The sequence below is a fragment of the Culex pipiens genome, chromosome 3, assembly GCF_016801865.2.
Source record: "Culex pipiens pallens isolate TS chromosome 3, TS_CPP_V2, whole genome shotgun sequence".
Taxonomy (NCBI): Eukaryota; Metazoa; Arthropoda; class Insecta; order Diptera; family Culicidae; genus Culex; species Culex pipiens.
Genome location: NC_068939.1, coordinates 146,151,412 through 146,162,937, shown reverse-complemented (window position 1 = coordinate 146,162,937; position 11,526 = coordinate 146,151,412). Strand labels below are relative to the sequence as shown.

Below are 11,526 nucleotides of genomic sequence, written 5' to 3'. Positions count from 1 at the left end.
AGGTTGTCCAGTTCACCGCTTCCGGAACGCGGTCAGCTGCGGGTGTTGGCCGGGGAAGGGATTGAAGCTGACGACGCTGCCGTCGCTACTTCTTATTGCCACCCTTTTTTCCTCCCTTGTCTCCTGCTCCCTTACCTCCAGCAGCACCTTTATTGTCATTTCCACCTTTTGATTTGGCTGCGCCGCCTTTTTGCTGAAACCAGGCTCAAATGGAGTGAATCCGTCGCCGAAGGACATTTCGGTTTAGAACCAATCTCACGGGTTATGAACGATCACAACCGATAGGATTGGTTCCACGTGTGTGATAATTACATTGCCTCCGGCAGCAGCAGCTGCGTTTCCACCGGCACCACCTCCGCCACCACCTTTGCCTTTACCCATATTTAATCACTTGGTTAGACAACTTTTGAACTTTTTAAAAATCTTTGATCCTCTCGAGCCGACGTCCTGATCTCAACTGCGCCACGATCATTTCCCATCCGGACCAGGTTGACTATCTCTTCTCTCTATTTCACCACGTCCCGTTCTTTCGTGACAAATACAGCAATAAAGAGAAAAGCTTCACGCAATATACAAATTCGATATAAATTATATAGTCGTTCACAGCTCAGCTCACCGTGTTCGGCTGTGAATCGTGTGAAACCCAAAACAAGCTCAAACGAGAGAGCACAAAAAAAAAAGGTTTTAAAAATAGTCAATAGAGAAAATCAGACAAAAAAAAAGTGCACAAACATCAAACAACAACAGTTTGTGTCCATGTTTTGTGCTCAACGGAAATTTCTTCTTAAAACGACGACAGAAAATATGTGTAACGACAGCCGCCAATCAGTTAGCTGTCCGTTGTCCGACTCCGTTTAAAGACTCGTTGCCGCTGATTAGCTCATTTGTCCGCGTGGGATGTTCACAGGAGTGCTGAAAAGTGTTTCCACTTGTAAATGTTTTTAAAAGCCGTTATTTCCGCTATCACACGAACGTGAACGATTAAGGGCCAACGTGGTCGAATGACCTTGAACTTGAACGGGGTTTTGCGAGAAAATGTTTCACTTTTATTTACGCGCCAGACGAACGAGATTCAGCTTCTGTTATGAGGCGGTCAGGCGGATGACGCTGACCGAGCTAGAAGAGCGTATCGGCATTCTGGGAATGGTGCCAAATTAGCTTGTAGAAAAGCAGGTTGATTTTTTTTCTCGACAATTTTCTTGCAAACAAAAAAAACGATTGGAGCAGTGACGATTTGTCCTTTATTCGGAGGTGATTGTTTAACAATGTTTTTTTTTTTATTGTGTCATTATTTCTTCATTTTAATAATTTTGTAAAAAAAGGAGAATCCTGGCAGATTCTCCTACATTCAATTATAATTTTAGTCCAAGTTAATTGTACTGGCGCGAAATTAGTTCACTAGGTTTTTGCCTTCCTCACCTTACTGAGGAAAGGCTATAAAATCACTCTAAAAATGAACTTATTAATTTGACCTCGTAGACCCACCTTCACGCATACATATCGACTCAGAATCATGTCCTGAGCAAATGTCTGTGTGGATGTGTTTAGGTATGTGGACAAAAAAATTGTCACTCGATTATCTCCGGACCAGATTTTGACCGTTTTAGTCTCATTCGATCCGTCTTGGGGTCCCATAGGTCTCTATTTAAAATCAGCAACTTTAGTTAAGTACTTCCAAAGTTATGCTAAAAGAATGATTTTGGCGTATATCCGCAAGATTGTAAAAAGGGTGGTTTTTGCAAGAAAACCTATCATGTTATACATTTTTAGAAAGGGTTAAAATTTTATTTTTATCGAATTCCTTGGACAATTTTCTATGAAATGCAACCTGTAGAAATTCTTTGGATCAAACAGTTGCAAAGTTATGATTTAAAAAAAAGTTTTCAATAAAATCGTCAAAAAAGAGGGCGGTGCCAAAAATAGAGTTTGGTCCAAATCGGTGAAGGTCGAGCCCAAGAGCAGGGTTGTTACGGGAGAGTCGAAAAAAAAATCCGCGCCGACCTAAAATCCGAAACCGCGCGAAATCCACGCCATATAAAAAAATATCGCGACCAACATAAAAAAAAATATAATGAAGAAAAACTAATTCAGAAAGTATTTGATTAAAAACTCGTTTTAGTTTAAAGGCTCCAAAAGAATGAAAGCAATAAATCCATTAAAAAATCCTCAAGAGACGGTCTAGGCAAGGGACATTAAAAAAAAAATCTTCAAAATAGAAAATACAATATTTAAAAACCTAAAAATTTAACTTCAAAAATATAACCTCAAAATTAAATCAAAATCTAAAATTATAATATGATAAAATTTTAAATTTCGAAAGTCTAAATATTCAAAATCTAAGAATTTTTATACAGTTTGTAATCCAAAATCCTCGCTAAAATTTCACTCCGAAAGAAATTTAATTTCCGATAATTAAAATAATGTCTTCTCATAATTTCAAAATCTCTTACACAAAATAGGACTTCAAAAATTGTGGAATTGAAGAATTTAAGAACTAAGAAGTTAAAAATAAAAACATTTAAGAATTTAAAAATTTTAGAATTTAAGAATTTTAGAATTTAAGAATTTTAGAATCTATAAGCTTAAGAATACTAAAATTATTTTAGATTGGAGATTTTTTTTCTATATTGGCCGATGCAAATATTTAAAAAAGTTTTTGTCCCTCGGCCCTGGCCGAGGTCAAGGGGGGGGGCAAAAAAATAAAAAAATATAAAAATTTAAATAACAAGCCATAATCTTCACATTTAAATGAAAAAAGTGTTTTAAAATGCATTTACACTAGTTCAGTTGTTTTGCAATCATTAGTTTTCAAAAAATCTAAGATCTGACAAAAACAAAAATTGTATCGAAAAAAAAAGATTTTGCATCGAAAATTTTCAAAAAATCTTAAGATTTTTGAATAAACCCAAACATGCTAAAAATGATTTTAAACGCAGGAGAATGTATTTTAATTTGATTTCAGTTGGTTGCACTTGAATATTCTTTGAAATTTTGAAGTTTATTGTAAAAATATTTTTTTGCCCCCTCATTTTTCGGGCCAATTTTGAAGGGAGGGGGTGACAAAAACTTTTAAAAATATTTGTACCAGCCTTATTTGAATTTGATATTTTTTAGTTTTTAAATTTTGATTTTTTTAAATCTTCAAATTTTCGATTAACAAAATTTTAGGTATTTTGAATTTCAGATTGATAAAATTTTGAATTTTGAAATTTCAGATTTTTTAAATTACGATTTTAGAAATTTCGAAAAAAAATTAATATGTATTTTGATTTTTTTATGTCATAATAAAAACTATTAAAACTATTTTTTTAGATTTTTTGAATTTCTGAAGCTTTGAATTTGGAATGTTCTGATCATTTTATTTTCGCCAAGAATGTTTAAATTTAGAAAAAAAAATATTTCTACCGATTAAATTCCATTCCAAAATTCGAAACTGGAGGCCAGCTTCTGTTACGTCCAATCAAGCTCATATTTGGCGCCCACCAGAACAAGCCCCAATAATAGTTTTTGTTACACATTCTAATGTCTATATCTTCGGGAATAGTTTGTAATATTTGATTTACAAAATTAAAAATTGAATAAATCCAGTATAAAATTAAAAATAAATAAGGATAAAAATCATCACTCAAAACTCAAAAGAAATTGAATATTCAGAGCCGGAGATGTTAAGAAATGACAAGAAACATATGAAAAATAATTTCTACATAATCTTCATCTTCATTTTTCGACGTTTTGTACTAAGAAAATACAAACAAACATTTTCAGAAGAAAATTCAATGAATAAAAATTATGAAATTCTTGCACTCAAAGGAAAAAAGAAATTATCGTAATTCCTGATAATATCTCTCTTAATAACTTGAAAGTAATTCCATCTCTCTCAATTCTTTTATTTATCAAAATTGCCATCCGCGCGAAATCCGCGCATGAGCAAAATTAGCCAGCAAATCCGTGCCAAATCCGCGCAAAACGCACAAAACGCGCCATCCGCGCGATCTGCGCCGTCCGTAATAATCCTGCAAAAGTGTACTCAGTTGACCTGGAATGACCCTTATTTTTTAAAAAAAAAAAAAACTTCGCTTAATCCACCTTTAGGTGGTTGGTGCCTTCCTCACATTCATAAAGTCAATTCATTCAGTAAAAATAGCAACATTCCCCCTTAAAGGCTAGTATGCTGATCGGAAGGAAAGGGGTCAAGAAACAGATTTACGAACAGCAGAACAAAGGAGAGAGAGCGATTTCTTGGGGCTTTTGTTCACCCTCTCTGACTTGCCGCTGCTGCCCATTTGATTTTTTTCTTGACCGGTTCCTTCCGAAGTGCGTATACCGCTTAAAGGGAGAGGGTGAAGAAAAGCCCCAAGAAATCGCTCCCTCTCCTTTGTTCCGCTGTTCGTAAAGCTGTTTCTTGACCCCTTTCCTTCCGATCTGCATACTAGCCTTAATAGTTTAACAAATCAACTTTATTACTCATTTCTTTTGATAGGGTTCGCAGACCTTCAATATTTCTGGCTCATCGGCAAGGTCTGGTAAAAAACCTATTTAACGATAGTTCGCATGGAAGATTCAGACAATATTTCTATCACCATATCTGAAATCCGGCCTCCAAAATGTCTATAAATAACACTTAAGTGCTAATAACGGTTGATAAGGTGGTCAGATCCTTGATGTTCTAGGCTCATTTGAAAGGTCTTTCGATTATCTAACTATCGACAGGTCGCGTGATGGACCTGGACATCATCTTCATTGAAATATCTGAGATCCGGCCTTCAAAAAGTGCATAAATAACACTTAAGTGCTAATAACTTTTGATAGGGTTGTATTTTGAGAACTAATGATTGAAAAGCAATTGGACGCATGTAAAATGCATTTTGAAACCCTTTTTTCATCCAAATGTTGAAACCTAGGCTTGTAATTTAAATTTTTATATTTTTTTTGCCACACACCCCCCCCCCCCCCCCCCTGACTTTGGTCAGAGCTGAGGGACATAAACTTAAAAAAATATTTGAACGGCCTAATTTCAGTTAAAAAATAAATCTTCCGTGATTTTTGCTATTTCAATTAAAAATAAACCAAAAATTGACGTTTAGCGTTGATTCAACAGTAATCAGTTAACAAAAGATATTTTTGCAATTCCGTCGTGAAACTATTTACATTTCCTGTCATTCTTGAACGACGAAATAGCCTACTTTTCTGTACCAAAAATAACAGAATCGAATAGCAACACTTTTCAAAATAAATGCTGAAAAGTTCTACTTTTCAGCACTCAAATGGGTGCTGAAAAGTTGAACTTTTCAGCACTTGTTTCGAAAAGTAACACTTTTCAACATTTTTTTTTATTTAAACGATTTATTGACAAAATACATGAAAATTTTACATAAAATTTCACTCCTTGTGTATTTTTTGGAATTGCAAAAAATGTTGTATGGAACTCGTTGCAAAACTTGATTTTTTCAGCACTCTTCGTATTTATCCAACTCGGTGAACCTCGTTGGAGAAATGTACGACTCGTGCTGAAAAAATCCTCTTTTTGCAACTTGTTGCATAAACTACTATTTCAGAACTGGTCACTTATGGAAAAAATGGAAAATTAATAAAAAACGGTGTACTTCATCAAAATTTCTGTAAATACTATTCGAATACAGTAGTTGTTCGGTAACTGTGCGTTGTTTAACCGGGCTGCCTTTTAATTGGGCGCTCGATAACTGGGCCGTAGCACAGTTAAAAATCCGACAAACGTCAAAAAACCAAAACAAACCGAAATGACCGAGGGGTTACTGGATGCAAAAATCTTGTTTAATAAATAAAAATCTTTTTACAAACTTTTATATAATTTCAAGTCACAATCAAAAAAATATGAAAAGTAAGCATTATAAATATATTTGACTAACTTTTATTTTTATATTTCTTCTGGAAAATATTATGCATCGATGATCCTCTCGTTATTTTTCGTTCAGCCCAGTTAACGCGCAGCATTCGGTGACTGGGCTACGTTCTCAGCCCAGTTACCGAACAAGTACTGTACAAATAAATTTTTGGGGTATGTTTTCTTTTTTTATCGTAAATCGGCGGTTTTATTTTTGGCTGTTTATCTACCATTTTTGTATACAGCAATTCTACGTCAAACCAGCAGGAAATAGCTAAAAAGTACTCGGATTTGGCACAAATTAGGCTTGTTTACTGCTTGGCTATATAATAAGACCCGTGTATTTTTTTTTGTTTGGCGACTAGGTTGTTTCTATCCGAGATAGGATGGTCCAAAACAGAAGGCACCAGAATGGCGGTACCAATTTCAGCTCGCTATGTTTTAAAGGTTCTAAAAGAAAGGTGATAAGTTGGGCTTTTCATAAAAAAAAAACTAAGAAATTTTCAAAACTTTTGTTCAATTGTTCAAAAATGATACATTTCCAATCTGAATTAAAATGTGTGCTCTTTGATGGTGGACGGTAATGTTGTATCAATTTTTGAAAAGAGAAAACTTTGTAAATCCAATGATAAAAGACACAAATTTCCGTACATTTTGCCAAATTATCGCGACACAAGGTCACACGTTTCCCATCGCTCCTAATTTTCGTTTTATGATTTTTTGTTGTTGTTGGTTTGTTTGCCAATGCCATCCTCACTGGCAGGCCGTCGTTACCGCGGCAATGTCCTTGCCCATTCATAAATGCCGGCATCTAATTTTAAGCCGCGCGCGAAAACGGCGTGGTGGCGCGTCGTCTATGTTGAAAAGAGCCGACGCAAAACACAGCAGAGCATGACATGACAACGGTGTGTGACGCGACGACATAAGAGGAAGTGTCGCAGGAAAAAATAGAATGTGGGTCATCGGCTTTTGGGAAATTTTGTGAGGTTTGGTTTATGGATGTTGTTGTTTTCAATGTCGCGTTGTTTTTTGATTACGGGTTGAAGGTGATTCATATGCTGAATTTCAAAGAATAATACATGATTTTGTTTTGAACAATATTAAGAGTTTTTATTCTTGAGTACCTGTTTTTATAACACGAAGTTTAAAAGCGATCAACGGCTTAATATCTTAAAAATGCACAAGTGTGTTAGTTTGTGTAAAACGTGGTTTAACCTTCGGTCTTATCTAGATCACAAATTTTCTGCAGCACGTTTACAAGATGTAAGGCATGTTCCTTAATCACGTTGTGGGCGGAATCTGAGCCAGCGTCACTAACCGGTCGTCGCAACGTTGCCCCAAATAGCGTCTTGTAGTGCGCCGCAAGCCGATCGTTCTCGGGCTTTTTAGCCGCCAGCTGGCACAGCTTTGTCAGTGTGCGCAGAATCACCTGCAGGCGCTTCTCGAACAGCTCGAGCAGTTTCTGCAGTTCGTCGCGGTCCACGTTGGCGCCGCCACATTTCGCGCTGGCCAAGCACTCGATCATGGCGCGGCTTTGCTTGCACAGCTCGAGCGCCTGCTGCAGCTGCCGCAGCTTGGCCGGAATGGTCTGGGCGAGCTCGCACTGGTACTCCTGCAGGGCGATCCGCTCCATCTGGATGCGCAGGTATTCCTGGGGTTCGCTGAGACTCTCGAAGATGGCGACCGCCTTCTCGTAGTGCAGTTTGCACAGCTGGAGGGTGGTCTTGCGGCGGTTCTCCTCGGCGGCCGAGCGGAACGAGAAGTGGTGGTAGGAGGCGATTCTGGGGGGAAGAAGTTATTAATAACTCAAATTTTGTTAAACGTACCAGCCATCTTACCTGTGATGAATCAGCGCAGCTCGGAACGAGTACAGCACCTGGCGGGGACCGGTTTGCTCTTGGTCGCAGATTTTAAGCGCTCGCTGAAGCATTCCAACAACCTCCTGCTCGAGTTCATCGGCGTTCTGGGGGGCGCCCTCCTGGTCGATTGTGCTATGGTCCTGCAGCTGCTTGGCCAGGTTGAAGGTCGCGGTCGACAGCTCCCACGTGACCAGCGACCACAGGTCGGGGTTTTCCTTCCGAGTGCCCAGAACGCCCAGCGCTCGCTGGTAGAACGCGAACGCTTCGTGGTAGAACTTCTTCTGCAGGTGCACGTTGTTGGGCGTTTCCCCGACCAGATGGATGTGCGCCCGAAACCGCATAAAGCGACCCATGTTGCACAGCAAAAATGCCAAATTCGTAGCATCGTTTGCTTCCTCAAACAGCGCGACTCCTTTCTGCAGCGAGTCGTAAGATTTTCTTGCCAACACCTGGTACAGTGGTTCCGAATCTTCGCCTTCCCGCTTCGACTCGGTCCACTTTTGATACTCCTCCTGGGCCCAGTGCATGTACTTGACGCCGAGCTCGTTCCGAACGCTGCCCAACCGACGACTCAGCTCGTCCCGGGCGTCCTTCGACGCACACTCGATGGCAGCCTCGTAACAGCCGCAGCTCGTGACCATCAGCTGTTCAACGTTTTCCATCGGCAGGGGCAGCGAGTGTTCCACCTCACTCCCAATATCCTTCACCAGCTCCTCCATTATCAACTGATCGACGCGACTCTCCTGCTCAAACTCCTCCAAATACTGGCGAATCTTGGCCCAGTTCTTCGCCAGCTGGAAGAAGCAATCGCCTATCCGACCTAGCAGCAAACTCCGCTGCGACGATACGCACGAAATGTACTTGGTGACCACCTGCTGGCACCGGATGGCCGCGTACAGGAACCGCAGCGAAGTTCCGTACTGTTCCTGCGCGTAGAACCGCTCGGCCAGCGTGGCATAAGTGAGGCATGCCTTCTCAAACAGCAATATCTTCAGGTGCACGTTCCACGACTTGACGACTCCGATTTCACCCTTCAGCAGCAGCGATCGTGCGTCAATCTCCGTACCCGTTCCGTCGGCGGTGACCCGCTTCTTCTCAATTTTACGCTTGCTCTTCTTCTTCAGCTGCTTCTTCGCTGCGCACTCCCGCGGACCTTCCGCGTCTTCTCGCCACGCCATCGGAATCGGCTCGTCCGGGTTGGCCATTTCCGGTTCCGGCCTGAGCGGACTGTACGGCAGCGGTATCGGATCTTCCGATTTCGCCAGGTTCGGATGGGTTTCCTCGTGGTAAATCTTGCGCTTTTCTTCGGCCTTTTCCTTCTCTCGATTTTTCTGCTCTTCGCTGCTATCAAAGTACTGCAGGCAGCTCAACCCATCAACGATATGTTGCAACGCAATCTCGCAGCGTTCTTCAATACCACCCACCAGCGGCGGAGGTCGCGCATTGTACCGCCATCCGTCACTTCCGCTGTACTCCTGCAACGTTTCCTCGATGCTTTTGATGGCCGCTTCCAGCCGGTTTCCGGTGTGCTCGGCGTACTCTTCCGGGTGCGGCGACGAACTCGCCGTCTGCTCGCCAAACAACGAACAAGACTCATCGTCTTCCTCGTCCTCCAGCGTGGTGTTGAACTTGGGCGACCCAGGGTCGGTCTCGGCCGGGATGTGCAGATCCGACAGAATGTAATGCGACGAGGTCACGATTTGAGGATACTTTTCCTTCGGCAACAGCTTTATGCAGTTGTCCAGCAGCGTCTTGATGGCACCGGCTTTGGTCGCGGAAATTCCCTCCGGCGAATTCTTCATGTTACGGGCGACCGTGTACAGCAGCATCGCGACCGGAATGGTGAAGGGGTTCTGATTGTGCTGGTCCTCTTCTTCGGGTTCCTCCTCAACCGCAGCCTCCGACGGACAAGCGTTGTTGCAGAGAGTCGTCAAATCGTACAGCTTGACAACTTCGTCATTCTTCGCCTTGAACAGCCAGTACGTGTGACCGGCCTTGGTTGCGTTGGCCTTCAAAAATGCGAGAATATTCTGAGCCACGTTCCTTATCACTTTCGGAGAAAACTTGGAATTTTCCATCTTGGGCAGATCCTCAGTTTTCAACAGCTCGTACCTTTGCACAAGACCGTCCAAATGGTAGCACATCACGACCTCCGGTACGTTGCACATCAAATTATCCAGCCAGTAATCGATCCCGGTGAGCACGTTGATCGGCTTAGACTCGTCCCTCAGCCGCAAACTTATGCAAGGACGATTCGCGCCACCAAAGATGGGCATATCGGTGCCAATCAACATCCGAATGTCCTCAAACGTCCACACCACGTTACGATTGAACACATGTTTGTTCTGGTGCGGATCGGGACTGTGTTCTTCCTCGTCCGGTTCCGGAAGCACTGGCCCGGCCAACGGCAGCGGTTTAAACATCCGACACTCGTCGTCATCATCGTCCTCCAACGGCCCATAATCCGAGCCACCCTGCTCATCCTCGGCCTTCAGGCTGTAGTACAGAAACTTGGACGTCAAATACTTTGCCGCTAGCGCCTCGCGACTCTTCGGATGAATAAACAACTTCTTCTCACTTTCGCTCAAACTGTTCAAGATGTTATCATAGATAAACGACCTCAGCCAGTGCCACTCCGTCTCCTCCTGCCGCAGCAGATACTTGGCCACGTCAAACTCGTCAATCAGCAGCGTATTCTCGACCCGGTGCACAATCATCGAAATCACACTCTTCCTCGAGTACGGCAACTTCAGCAGCCGCTTAATGTTCTCCGCGTCCGACACCACGTCCACCCCGCACCCAATGATGTCCGGAAACATGTTCGCCATCCGGAAGCTGCTGAAGCCGCCGCCTTGGTGCGACAGAAACTGACCCAACCCGTACGAGTCGGCCGAGTTGCTCAGCCAGTTGGACGGCGGCAGGTTGAGGTCGGTGTTACACTTGAGCCGCGCAAACGGTGCCGTGCTCTGGACGTTCAGAAAGCGCACGATCGTTTTGACCTGGTCCTTTTCGTGCTCCGAAGACGGGCCCGGCGAGCAGTCGTTGGAACAATCCATCTGGCGGGAGGAACTCCGTTATCTTCACTGAATCACCAGCCATCTCAAAAACTTACCTTGCATTACTATTTCGTCAGCGCAAACAAATAAGTTAATTAAGTCGCGTTGTTGCAAATTTAAGCACTTTTTCGTAAAACTGAACTAACTTCTTGCGAAGAAACTAGAGAAGAAACAGCTAGAACATGCTGGAATCTGACTCAAAAACAACAGCTGCTTTTGACAGCCATGCGCAATCAAAACAACACGCCTAGGCAACGGGTTTGGCGAAGCTGGTCGAAACGAGAAGTGGGCGAGAAAAAAAACATCGACTACAGTGAAGCCTCCGTAATTCTTTATGTAAACTAATGTCATAAACATAAACAATGACTTTTATATCCCGCCGTTTGGCATGAGGGTTGGTATCATCCCGCCAAACAAATCAAAGTAAACTTTGAGTTGCGAAGGAAAAAAACCTTGTCAAAAGTTTGCATTTTTGTTTTCAGCCGCACGGTTTTCGCACCAGCGAATGAATTTTGGGGTTTGTCCTCGTTTTATCTATGGCCTTACCCGTTATTCGTGATTTCCGGCTCTTCCTGGCATAGGACAGATCCAACGAATTTTGGCATGAGTGATGGAAAAGGATGCCGCACGGTCGTTAGCCCTAAGTGACACTAGCCTGACCGTGGAGAACTTGAAACCGGTTGATCCCGATTCCAACAACTATGATGTCTGCTTTGTCCGTAGTTAGTTCCCGGTGCAGATTTTTTAGGAT

At 42.3% G+C, this 11,526-nt stretch overlaps 1 protein-coding gene and 1 long non-coding RNA gene across 3 annotated transcripts; both read right to left on the bottom strand.

Moving 5' to 3' along the window:
* Window positions 1–3: 3 nt before the first annotated feature.
* LOC120419094 (uncharacterized) lies at window positions 4–1,139 on the bottom strand. Of its 2 annotated transcripts, none has more exons than XR_008212553.1 (2): window positions 313–1,139; window positions 4–193 (listed from the first exon to the last, which is right to left on the bottom strand). It is a non-coding gene; the product is annotated as an uncharacterized LOC120419094 (long non-coding RNA). The 2 variants fall into 2 exon arrangements; XR_008212552.1 differs by having other exon boundaries at window positions 4–186; window positions 313–473.
* Window positions 1,140–6,939: 5,800 nt separating this feature from the next.
* On the bottom strand, window positions 6,940–11,000 carry LOC120419099 (erythroid differentiation-related factor 1). Its single transcript, XM_039581690.2, has 3 exons — window positions 10,832–11,000; window positions 7,699–10,775; window positions 6,940–7,641 (listed from the first exon to the last, which is right to left on the bottom strand). The coding sequence occupies exons 2-3, from the start codon at window positions 10,773–10,775 to the stop codon at window positions 7,071–7,073; spliced, it is 3,648 nt and encodes a 1,215-aa protein (XP_039437624.1). The 5' UTR covers window positions 10,832–11,000; the 3' UTR covers window positions 6,940–7,070.
* Window positions 11,001–11,526: the final 526 nt, after the last annotated feature.

What these genes read in the sequence shown, in the direction of transcription:
- LOC120419099 (XM_039581690.2), bottom strand. Translation starts at nt 10,775, where the DNA reads ATGGATTGTTCCAACGACTGCTCGCCGGGCCCGTCTTCGGAGCACGAA. An exon ending in GCTGCGCTGATTCATCACAG is followed by an intron (nt 7,642 to 7,698) that starts GTAAGATGGCTG and finishes TCTTCCCCCCAG; the next exon opens with AATCGCCTCCTACCACCACT.